Source organism: Abrus precatorius, unplaced genomic scaffold, assembly GCF_003935025.1.
Source record: "Abrus precatorius isolate BTA unplaced genomic scaffold, Abrus_2018 Scaffold3, whole genome shotgun sequence".
Lineage (NCBI taxonomy): Eukaryota > Viridiplantae > Streptophyta > Magnoliopsida > Fabales > Fabaceae > Abrus > Abrus precatorius.
Genome location: NW_020874373.1, coordinates 32,319,122 through 32,331,444, shown reverse-complemented (window position 1 = coordinate 32,331,444; position 12,323 = coordinate 32,319,122). Strand labels below are relative to the sequence as shown.

General features: G+C 28.8%; 1 protein-coding gene across 3 annotated transcripts; it reads right to left on the bottom strand.

The window, feature by feature from the left end:
* Positions 1 to 621: 621 nt before the first annotated feature.
* Positions 622 to 8,455, bottom strand: LOC113863663 (phospholipase A(1) LCAT3). Of its 3 annotated transcripts, XR_003504554.1 has the most exons (12): positions 7,849 to 8,411; positions 7,670 to 7,761; positions 7,445 to 7,572; positions 7,201 to 7,336; positions 7,037 to 7,088; positions 5,152 to 5,252; positions 4,418 to 4,597; positions 2,878 to 3,035; positions 2,379 to 2,433; positions 1,949 to 2,047; positions 1,498 to 1,551; positions 1,108 to 1,194 (listed from the first exon to the last, which is right to left on the bottom strand). XR_003504554.1 is itself a non-coding variant. In XM_027497311.1 (11 exons), the coding sequence occupies exons 1-11, from the start codon at positions 8,045 to 8,047 to the stop codon at positions 1,015 to 1,017; spliced, it is 1,335 nt and encodes a 444-aa protein (XP_027353112.1). In that variant the 5' UTR covers positions 8,048 to 8,455; the 3' UTR covers positions 622 to 1,014. The 3 variants fall into 3 exon arrangements, 1 of the variants encoding a protein (XP_027353112.1); XM_027497311.1 differs by lacking the exon at positions 1,949 to 2,047 and having other exon boundaries at positions 622 to 1,194; positions 7,849 to 8,455; XR_003504555.1 differs by lacking the exon at positions 1,949 to 2,047 and having other exon boundaries at positions 1,119 to 1,194; positions 2,874 to 3,035; positions 7,849 to 8,161.
* Between the last annotated feature and the right edge of the window lie 3,868 nt (positions 8,456 to 12,323).

Below are 12,323 nucleotides of genomic sequence, written 5' to 3'. Positions count from 1 at the left end.
ATAATAAAATGTGTTTATATATGTTATTAAAAAATGTTTTATCAATTTTTTTAATCAATGATTATAGCGTTAAATTTTATATTTTATGTCTTCTTAAGAAAAGTTAAATTCTTGTTAAGTTGATAACGAGAATTTTGAATAGATATATGTAAAGTTATACTACTACCACTGCTTTCATGTTAAGCATTTGGTTGATTTGAATTATTGTGAAACTAATCCTGGGTGAGGTTGCCACTCGCCATTAATTTACTAACCACAAAAGGCCATACAGAGAAATGTTTACACACATTATTAAATAATCTTAAATAAGACTATATAAGAAAATTTATTAAATAAAAGATTTTAGTTTTTCAAACTGAAGCAAACTGCAAGTTTGAAATACGAGAGAAAAATAAAAACTGTTAATGAATCGAACAAAACATGCTCTTGCCGAGCCAACCTCAAACTAAAGCTAACTCTATCCAAATCCTTTTCTTGACAACATAAAACAACGTGAATGTATTATATCAACACAACCTTTTGTCTAAAATAGAACTAAAAAGTAGGTTATACTATATTTCAGTGCTTGAGTTTTTGTTTTTAAAAAAAGTAGAATTAACATTTTAACAACTTTCTTTTTTGGAAAGAAACATTTTAACATGTTCACACAAACCAATCTAACAAGAGTGCTTTTACAATTCAAAACTACTAATAAAAAAGTGTACTTGTGAAGGAAAGGTCACCAACGGCCAAACGCCCTGGAAATGTAAGCGAAAGACGCAGTTTGCTTTCTAACCACCAAATATAGTACATCCCCCAATAATAAAGTCTACAATACATGCTGCATAATAATATTACACTACACCCGGGTAATTTTAGATTACCTGAGCATACCACCAAATTGTTTATTGCACAAACAATGGTACCTTTTGAATCTTTCTAAGCTTCATCCTTTTTTTGTTTGAAAAAAAAGAATAACATTGAATGCCAGTTTTTTTTTTTTTTTTTGGAGTAGGTGGAACGCAAGTAACAAGTTCATAGAACCATTGGCTTGATTGGATCAGCATCTGCCACTTTTGATGTCTTAGATTGCTTGCTAGTCACTGGCTCAACACCCAACCATTTTTTAATATGTTGAAATACTTTTTCATCTTTTAATATTTCACGGTGGGTAGCAGCAATTCCCACCCTTTCAGTGGCTTTAAGTCCATCAGCCTGTAAATATAAAAAGACAAGATAACTCAAAAAATTAATAAAAAAAACTACCATTACTCATTTTGATTTCATGAAACATTTATAGAATAGGGAATTTCTATCGGAAGGCAAATTAGAACTACTATATTAAGGAAGCATCACAGTTCGAACAAGGCCTTCTATTTGGACTATTTCCACTTACATTTATCTTCAAAAGCCAATAAATAATTACTTTGAAGGCATTACAGCTCTGCCCAAAGCAATTTATGAAAATTTCAACATGGCTAAAGCTAAGTTTATACAGAATACAGAACAAAAAAGTACCTTGGCAGATTCAGTAGGAACTGTTCCATCTCCATCGACATACGAATATTGTGGCTGAAAACATAGAGGAGAAAACTTGTTAATGCATGCATTGTATACACGCACACACACAGAGCAACTTACTATTGGCAAGAAATGAGAGAATTATATCCTAGAAACAAAAACGAAAAGAAAAAAGTCAAAATGACAAGAAAAAAAAAAACAGTAAAATTTTTCAATCTCTTTCATATCAGTAACAAACGTTCCTGAGAAACAAAATGAGCACAAAAACAATGCACGGTAAAAGATACACTCTTCTCAAAATATGCCCATTTCTCTCTAACTAGATAGATGGAAGGAACTGCAAAAGCAGCCCTCTTCCCTGAAACATAGCTCCTTATTTTTGTCAAAACTTTAAAACCAATAATAATATTAAAAAAAAAAAAAAACTGCTCCAAGGTAAAGAACATACATTGTTTATCAAATCAGACATAATCCTTGGCTTAGCAAATCTCTCCATAGATATAAAAAGCCACCCATCTTAATACTACTTCTGCTCAGGCACACTTACCTATGAAATTTTGAAGAGATTCAATACAATAATAGTATTGGTGTGATTGCACCTTGCCATTGTATACAACAATTTTGTCATTAGAATGAAATTCAGAAAACTCCTTTAGGAGGACTTCCTCAAGAATATCCCAAAAATTTTGAAAGGAAATGGTCTATATATTTGCAGTTTGAGTTCAACCATTTCAAGTCAAAGAGCTAAATTTGTCAATAGCTAATGATGGATGTGAAAGCCTAATGTAATCAATGAACTAATTTTAAAGAATGAAGATGGCAGAAGCTCATTTGTAGCCTTCATCTTTGACATAGTATAAGAGATTGAAGTGACTCACCGATGTGTGGCATATTTCAGGTAAGTCCACTATTGGAGATTGCTCCGAACCATAGCTGCATTAGGCATGGACATCAGGACATGTCAGAAGTAAAAATAGTATAGAAATTTTTTAATATCAAGAAGTGATATTGTATCTAAACTCTCATGAAAATGGACCCAATGTATCATGCCCAAATCCCAATGAAAAAATTAGCATTATTTCTTGAGGATAAGATTATCCTTCTTACATAGACCAAAATTATGGAAATGGGTTCTAAAATTTAATAAAGAAACAAGCAAGCTCAGATAATATGAAAAGTTTAGGGTATGAAAAACTGACTAAGGGGCATTGTAAATTCAGATCAAAGTTGTAAGGAGGTAAACACCCCAATATCAATTTTTTAAGGTGGATCAGTTTCAACCAAACTTTCCCCGCTCTCAACTCATGTTAATACTTCTGGATTATAAGTAGTACATAGATATACTTGATTTTTCATAAAATCAATTTACTCACATACCAAACATCAAAAGGGGTGTCAAATGATGTCCCATAAATGTTATAGAAGCACACTCCATCTGGCAGTTTGGCATTGGATATAAGTTGACGAGTTTCAACAGCCCAATCTAGGATAGCCAAGTTAAAGGGCAGTGATACCATTTTCCCGTTATAATTAATCTGCAAAAAGTAACACCCATAAGTCCTTGGTATAAGTAAATGGGACAATTGCAACAGAAATCATTTTTGTTTTGATTAGAAAAAGAGAGATAACACTGTGTTGTATGGTTTTCATGACAAACATAAATCCTTTTCTAGGTTTTAAAGATAAAATTTGCTTAGCTTATAAAGCAAAAGACATTATGCTGAATTCAAATCTGCCTTTAATAAACAGTGCAGTCTCTTGAGCTACTACTAGTGTTCTAAGAACAGGACCAGACCAAACTAGCCAGTTTGACTGATTGAACCTGGAAGTGATCGAACCTCTGTTCAGTTCTTATCTAATAACCATAAATTAATTGGATATAACTGGTCAAAGATTATGCAAGTCAGCTGATTTGGTGAGAACCAGTCAAACCAACTGCAGAGCTTAGGTGGTTCAAACAGTTTACGTCACACAGCTCATAAAGTGCCATGTCAAAAAATAGTAAGGAAACTAACCCCAAGAACTTGACAACCAACGCCAAGAAGAGATAAGTCATTAGGCCAAAATGCTTAATGGATCAAATAGTAATATATTTTTTGTTCAGTTTTAGTTATAGTTAATCCTCCCTTAGTATTTCTTTTCCATTTAAAAAAAAGTCAGCTGTAGTCATAGATGGTAAACTTTTAAAAGTGGATCTTTTCCTTACAGAAAAATATATTTTTTTATGTTGCGAGGGGAAGAAAATAAAACTACAGCAGGATAAGTTAACTTCCAAACCAGTAAAAAGGATATGAGAAGGAACACTGGGTAAAAAAAAAAAAAACTCAAGAATAAGACAAGTATGTAACCACAAACAGAGTATTTAAAAGAAGGATACAAACAAATCTTATACCCAAAAGAATTAGGAGTTATAGATAATGAGGTCAAAGGAGTTAAATTTAGACAATGCATTTCTTTGTTTAGGCATTGAGAAGAAAGTTTTGAAATTCTTATGACTAAAAATGATAAAAACAAATATTTTGTAAAATTTAACATAAATAATAGAATTAACATATGACTGTGCATGTGTATTAAATTTTTGAGAATGTTATTATTCATAAAATTGTTTAACAATAACAATTTTTAGAATACACACACCCACACACACACACATACACATATATATATAATATATATTATATTTGAATTCAATATTTTTATTATATCTCATAATTTACTTGTCTACTTTAATAACATCACATTTTAATTATTGATTATATATTTACTGAACTAAAAGTTCAAGTATGCTTCTAAATATGTCAAGAAGTTACTTTGCAATCATACAAGCAAAACCAAAGCTTCATCACATGAATCCTTGACATTTTAAAGCATATATGCCCACACATCTTACATCCATCAACCAAACGAAACAAATTACCTCATTATGCCTCAGTGCTTCTTCAAATAAAGAGATACTCTGGATTGGTCCATAAGATTCTAGTTTGATATCATCATTTTCATCCTTGGCATGCTTTCGCCAAACTAGGATTTCTGGTTGTCTTTTCCATTCATAATGCGGATTTGGCAACATCTCATAGATTGATGGACACTCGACTAGCTGATGTGGTAAAAAAATATTATTCAAATAAACTTAGTGGCTTTACAACATGTTACAAAAAGGGTATGAAAAATGTGACTATTCTCAAAGTAATGAGTTGGGTTATGGCAAAGCTTTGTATCTCAAGAACTAGTGGACATGAGCTGCAGACATCAGTGAATCACTGTGATGGGGCAAGATAGGTTCAACAGTGTGGAGCCTTCAATTGCTAAGTTAGAATGGGTAGTTGTAGAGAAAAGCTCTCAGAGAAAGTGTGAAACATATGGGTAATGATTTTCTCCAATGGAGGCACCATAGCAAAAAACAACTCCAGAACCCCTCACAGCCATTCTCTCCTGTATGCAGCTCATATCCTTTAGTTCCAAAGGATTCAAAGCTCGGTCACCATCCAATTCATTCCTTTTAAGAGCCAGTTCATTTGAACTGGACCTTGGCTGCTTCCTTCGCAACAATGCCATGATTAAAACTTTTGAAAGTGTAAAGGAAATTTTTCCAAGGAAAGATATAATCCCAATGGCCAATACTGAAATAGTTAATTGAGAAAAAGAATTTACCAATTGATGCATAGTCCACCTTTTTACAAAAAAATAAGCTTGAAAGCCATCGACAAACTCCAATCCAGTTAATAAACAATCATTGATGCACCCTGGGGCTCCTGTTCATGTGGAATTCATATTTAAGAATGGATGGTTAAGACATCTGAAAATAATGGAAAAAGAAGAGTATAACCAAGCCCTTTACATTTGTGATGCAGATTGGCAAGAATTTTTTCAATATATTTATAGTTGAACATTTTACTTTCACATTCTTCACATCAATCTATTTGTAGGGTCCATAGTTAAAAAATTATACAAGAAAATAGACTTCATAACAAAACATCAGAAGATTGTTATGGCTTGGTATTAATTTCCATCCAGTCTGTGGGAAAATGTCGGAAACAAATCAAGCCCCTAGTAAAGAACAGTAAGGCTGGTAAAAAAAAGTTGGTTTCATAGGTCTAATCCATAACCAAAGCCAGACTATTTTATAAAACCAGATTATTAACTGGTTGTCTGGCCCACTGTAATTTTTTTACCTGATTTATTTTGCAACCATTTTCTACAACCGGATTGCTCTTCTTATCATCCAAAACCTTATTGTGTTTCTCCATTGTCATCCTCTTTCTTTACTCTTGACCATCTCTTTATGACTTTGTTTGACCCAAAGGAATCTAATCCAAATTTTGAATGCTAATTGGATTAAAAACCGTCAGGTGCCACAGTTGCAACAGCCTTCGTCCACTGTTCTCTTTGCAATTTACTCATGCATATCCCTAAGAGATTCAATAGCTCCAACTCCATCACAAGCCACATAATCCGATACTGATGTTTTTTAATGAAACCAAATTGGTTAATCACACTTTTATTTACTACTTGGATTCTGGTCGTTAAAATTGTAAGCCATAATTATAATAATGGCACAGAATTGATCGCATGCTGGTTGATACAGCAATACTGTGGCTTTGGTTTACTTACTTGGAGAAGAGGTTCATGCTATTGTATCTCTATTTTTATTTTTAGATCTACTTTCTATTTAGGGAAGAAGAAAGGAGCAACAGGAATAAGTAGAAAAAAATTGTGTCCACCATAGGTAGAAGAATATTTTTAAATCATTTTGGAATTTCAGTTTTGAGGGAGAGGGATCTATTGATTTTATTCCCTGTTAGATTTTGATTTTCATTCTTTGATTATGATATCCTTGTTTTTAAGTAAGGATTTAATAGAGGGATGGATAAGTTCGAGGCCTTTGAGCATACTTTAGGAATATTGTTGTAAAAAGAGTTATTGTCATCAGATTGATACTAGGATCTAGCATAAAATTGGTTTTCTAAGTAAGGATTTGTGACTTTTAATTCTTTAAACATCCAAAACCGGTTTTGGCATAAAAAACAGGATTTAAAACCGGTTTTGGCTAAAAAATTGAATTTAAAATAAATCCAGTTTTAAATCTGATTTAGAACCAGAATTACTAAAGCCAAACCAATTTTATGAAAAAGAAGTGGATTGGATCTGAAACCTAATCCATATAATAGGTTTCTAAATGGATGTTGTTTGGCTTTATGCTAAACTAATCCATCCACAGCCCTAAAGAATTGAATGAACTACAGATAAAATTATGGATATGAGAGGGGTCCACGCTGATCTAATTAATGAGATGAAAACTTTCATTTGAAAAAGAAGAGTAGATAATTAGTTTCACTTCACATCACAAATTTGTAGAATAGAACAGTTGTCCATAAATTATGTACCATTAAGAATTTGTTTCAATTTATTTTCATGCGTTTCAAATTCACTGTATCACATGGCTATCATGAAGGACAAGTTTATATTCGGCAAACCTAATATTTGTAAACTTCCAATCATAGAACAAAAGGAAAGCGCACAGATACAAAAGAATCACCTTGGAAAGGGCAAGCCATGCAAATCCATTTATTCACATATTTAGTAAAGACCTGCCAAGGAACAGCGTAAACAACCATTGGTTACACTATGACTTCCTTTTCTATATATCATAGAAATAACGACCAAGAGTTATAAATTATCATCGAGAAAAACTATGCGCACATCTCTGTGTAGTGACATGAAACACAAGATCATAATTCCTCCCATGGAATGCGAAATTAAATTGACTTTTCTTCCCCCTGAGGCTTTGTAAGCAGTTTCCAACTTGTGTTTAAGACCTTCCATTAACTTGCCAATCCTACCATCAACAAAATAATAATAATAATCACGTAGTATGGATTTACTCAGTTAACACCTACTGAATGCACTTTAAACTTAATATTACACCATCAGTTGGCATTATTACCTATTGCTTTGCCTGAAATCATATCCATATCCAAACAGCGTGGTTCCTTTCTTATAACCACAATCAACAAGCATTTCAATCATATCATGAAAATGATACACCTCTGACAAATGCACACATTTGATAAACTGCCACATAACATAACAGAAACAATTAGTTACAAAAACATCAAATTCATAAAGAGATAGAGGTTCAAAAATACAACCGTGCATATCAGTAACTCACCCACGATGGATCTAAAATATCAATTGCATAGAGACCGTGATCGTCTTCAGGAACCACAATTTCAGAATTCTTGTCTAACGTTTCGGTGTAACCTGCAAGTTAATGTCAATTTCATTTCAACTTGAGAAATTAAAATTAAAATAGAAATGCAGAGAGTAGTAAGTAGAAGCAGTAAGTACCTGTTTTGGGATTGTAAACGGACAAAATCTTCTTGCGGAACTCCAAGTCAGCGAGGAAGAGCCTGACCCAAACCCGAGTGGTGAACCCGAATTTCTTTGGCTTTGAATTGACAACGGAGCCACCCATACCCGAAACCAGTAGAACCGGGTCGCGATCCGCAAAGGCGACGTCGGAATCAAAACACGGACAAAAACGCATGGCTTCACTTCCTCTCTTCCCACAAACTCAGACTGTGCTGTGAAAATGCTTAGCACTTCCAACGACCAACTATGAACCACTCGCCACTTCTCTACTTGAGTCTTCAGCACTCCATGTATTTATATTATATTTATTGCAATAATAATAATAATAATAAATACTATTTTTGTTACCGTTATTGGTTCTTAGAGTAATAAATAAAAATGATTTTCCTTTCGTGTCTCAAACGAGACGAATGACTTTGCTTCGATCTCTGAATCCATTCTCCATGTTTTCATCCACTTTACCATTTTTCATCTGTCACTGCCCAACCTCTGTACGTGAATCCCGCGACCCATTTTGCATCTCTGCCCTTTCCTCCTTTATTTGCTTTACCCTACTCTCAGCAATAATAAATGGGAACGTTACCAACAATATACCTAAAAAAGTTGGATATATGAATAAAATAAGAGACGCTGCCGATATATTTTAATTATTAATTAAAATTTTAAAAAATTCTAGATTGTAATCTTATAATTTTTTAAAATTTTAATATAAATTAAGAGTGTATTAAAAAATATTCTTCTATTGCTCTTTATATCAAGTTAAGTTTAAAATTAAATTTATTCATGTAAAAGTATGTATAAGTTAAATGCTAAAATTATTTTAATATTTTGCAATCAAATAAATAGAAATAAAAATAAGAGTAAAATGTGTTGTTTTAGCAAGACAATTAAATTTATGGTTGAAAATGTTTTTGTTGAGAATTCTGTATTAATAGAATTTTTTAAACAAAAAATAAACTAAAATGAAAGATACTAATTTCTATTGAAAGAGTCTTATAAAATAATATTTATTATTGCATTAATGATGTAATTTATGATAAAATATAGAACTCTCTTTTCATCTTCACCATATCTTTAATAAATATATTTATTAATACATTTTATACAAATTTTGATAAAGTGGTCAGTCTCTTACGAAAAGTTTCTCTTACTTCTTTGTTTTTTTATTTTTAGAAACTTTATTTTATTCAAATTTTTAAATTTAAAATAAAAATAATTATTATTAGGTCATTTATTATTTTGTATTTCCTATACAAGTATATTATATTGAAATTAATTCCAGTGCAATCAATTAAAATTTTTAACTTTTTAATATTAATAAATTTAAATTATATATTTAAATTGATTTGCATTCTTATATTATTATTTATTATCAAGAGTGAAAAAAAATCTCATTCACTTCATTATTCTCAAAACAAAAATCTTATGCAAAACTTGGAGCAACACAATACCAAACTTCTCAATCTCATTGTTCTTTAACAAATTCATCTTTCATTGAGAAAATTTACCTCTTTTTCTTTCCCATACTTTTTGCAATTCTAGTTTTTGTTTAATTTCAATAAAATATAATTGCAATTTTATACTCTGTTCCGCTTTGTTTTTCCTTTATCATTATTCAATTGTATATGTCATTAACTTATTTTTATATGATGTATAAAATATTTATGATTCATTAATTTTTTATTATTTATATGTATTTATTATAATTTTTTTATTGTTTGACAATAACAAATGATAATAATCAAGTAATATTTAAAAAATTTAATTTTTGTTTCACTTTTATTCTTCTTTTCATCATGTTTTTTTTTGCCATATGTATGTTTATAATGTAAACTATATTTTATTTATACTAACCGTTAAAATACTATAATAATGTTGTAATTTTTTTAATATATGTTTAGCATAATTTTTTAATAACATGCTTTATTTATGTAAATATTAAAAAAATTAATAAATAAATACTAAATTTTAATTTTAAAATATAATACTAACACGTATCGTAAATTTTTTTTTTTACCAAATATATATTATTAATAAGGAAATATTGTTATACCTTCTATTTTCAAACATTAATTTTTATTTTAATTTATAATTATATTATTTTACAGTAAATAATTAACTTTATTTTTCTAGTTTACATGGGACATAATTATAGAATTAAACAAGTAAGAGTTTAAAAAATATTAATTTAACCCAATTTTAAATTTTTAAAATGTTTTTGTATATATTTTTATGAAATTTTTGTTTAGTATAAAAATTTTACCATTTATTTTCTATAATTTTATGTCCTATGTTTTGTATTTGATTTTTTCTTATAATAAATTAGATATTTTTAAATTTTATGAATTTTATAAAATAATTTTTTTATAATTACAAAAGTGTAAATATTAAGATAAATGACGAGTAATTAATTAAATTATTTTATTAATTGCTCATATAATATATATTTAATATATTTTTTAAGATTTTTAGTATAGTTGACTTCGATGCTTCAGTTTTTATAAAAATTGAAAGAAATACACCTTTAATGCCTTCGCAAATAATTTATTTTTTGTTAGGTAGAGATTATAATAAATGCTACCATACAATTTGATAAATTTTTTTCTTTACGTTAATAAATGAGATTTTTTTATAGTGTACGTCCCACGTAAATGGGCAAAGTTGAAGAAAAAGAACGTTAAAAATAAATAAATTAGGCGAAAGTGAATAAAGATATAAGAAGAAAGACAAAATTATATGAATTTAAATATATTTTTAGTGGTGTAATAGTTTAATCTTTATTTTTTAAAATAATGTTAGTTTTATGTAATAACGTTGTGATCAATTAAAAAATTGACATATATTATTATTATTATTAATAAAAATTAAAATTAAAAAATTTAGAAAAAATATATATAACTTAAACATACATTTTTTTATTTTCACATTTTAATGAAGTTTTTATTTTATTAACTCAAAGAAATTTTTTTATTTTAATTTATACTTTTTTTACAATTTTTTGCTTTTAATCCTATTAATAATTTGATTCATGTTAATAAATGTTAGTTTTTAAGTTGAGTCACGTTAAATAAAAAATTAAAAATAAAATTTAAAAAATGATTTAAAAGAATTAAAATAAAAATTAATAAAATATAAAAAAATTAAGTGATTGGATATTATATTGCTTGGATCCATCATCCACTTTCCTTATTCTAGAAAGCAAATCCATCCACGTGTTTCGCAAGCTCTAATAGAAAATTATTGTACGTTACCTAAATTCGCAAAGCATCTAAACGGTATATCCTTTCCTTAGCTATCAATGGCATTGGGGACACATCAGCAGAATTTCAGGAATATTAAATAAAATTATTAAAATCTTTATATTATTTTATAAGTTAAATATATCCACTTATGACTATATACTTATCATGTGCTGATAGTTGAAAATTCGGTAGCTTAGGAAAGTGACTTAACTTGTCTTTGCGTAATTGCCAAGTTCTTAATTTTTTAATCAAAATCGTGTATTTTTGGAATTCTTTTTATTAAATTAACACGTAAATAAATTATGTTATTTCAATGCTTTTCAATAAGTGACAAATCACTCCTTTTTGGTTTTTATATTATTACGTAGATTTGCATTATCCGTTAATAGAAAGAAACTGACAATTCTAATATATAGAGTAATAGCAATACATTTATATTTAATATTATCGTAAAATATTAAAATAAAACTAATTTTGAGAAATAAACATCAATCTTATTTAAACAATAACTATGTCTGAATAGTTTTCTGCCAAAAATGAATGCACTAGAACATGACACCATTTATGAAGCATATAAATATCCTACCCCATTCTCACCTACCCTTCCTCTTGAGTATTGACCCTCAAAAATAGTATTTTCTTAGTCCCAATAGTGAGTCAACAACTTCGTCCTTTCATACCCTCTATAAATAGATGATTTCGGAATACGTCACATGACTCATTGGAATTCTATAATTTGATTCATAATATTTTAAATAAGAAAATAACATTTACAATATTTTATTTTATTCAAAAATAATTTAAAAAGTTTAACAAGTGAGTTCATTTGAGAATAGAAAAAAAAGAAAGATCACACTAAGCATCACCAAACCAATAAACTAAAATGTGTTGAGTATTTAGATTGGAAAAAGTAAGTGGAAACAATATTTATTTGGGTGGATTTTTTTATTAAAATATTATATTGTTTACTATTATTAATTTATTATATTTTATGATATTCGTATTATTTTGTAAAAAATTATTACTATAATTTATTTTGTATTTTAATAGATATACATTAAAAAATCATACATTATGTAAAATTTTGTTACGATGTTTTTAAATTATATACAGACAATTCTAGTATATATTACAGGAAGGAGAAAATTTAAATATTATTTTGTAAGTGCGGTTACTATTTTTTTTTTAAATAATCATTTAAAGTTTTGG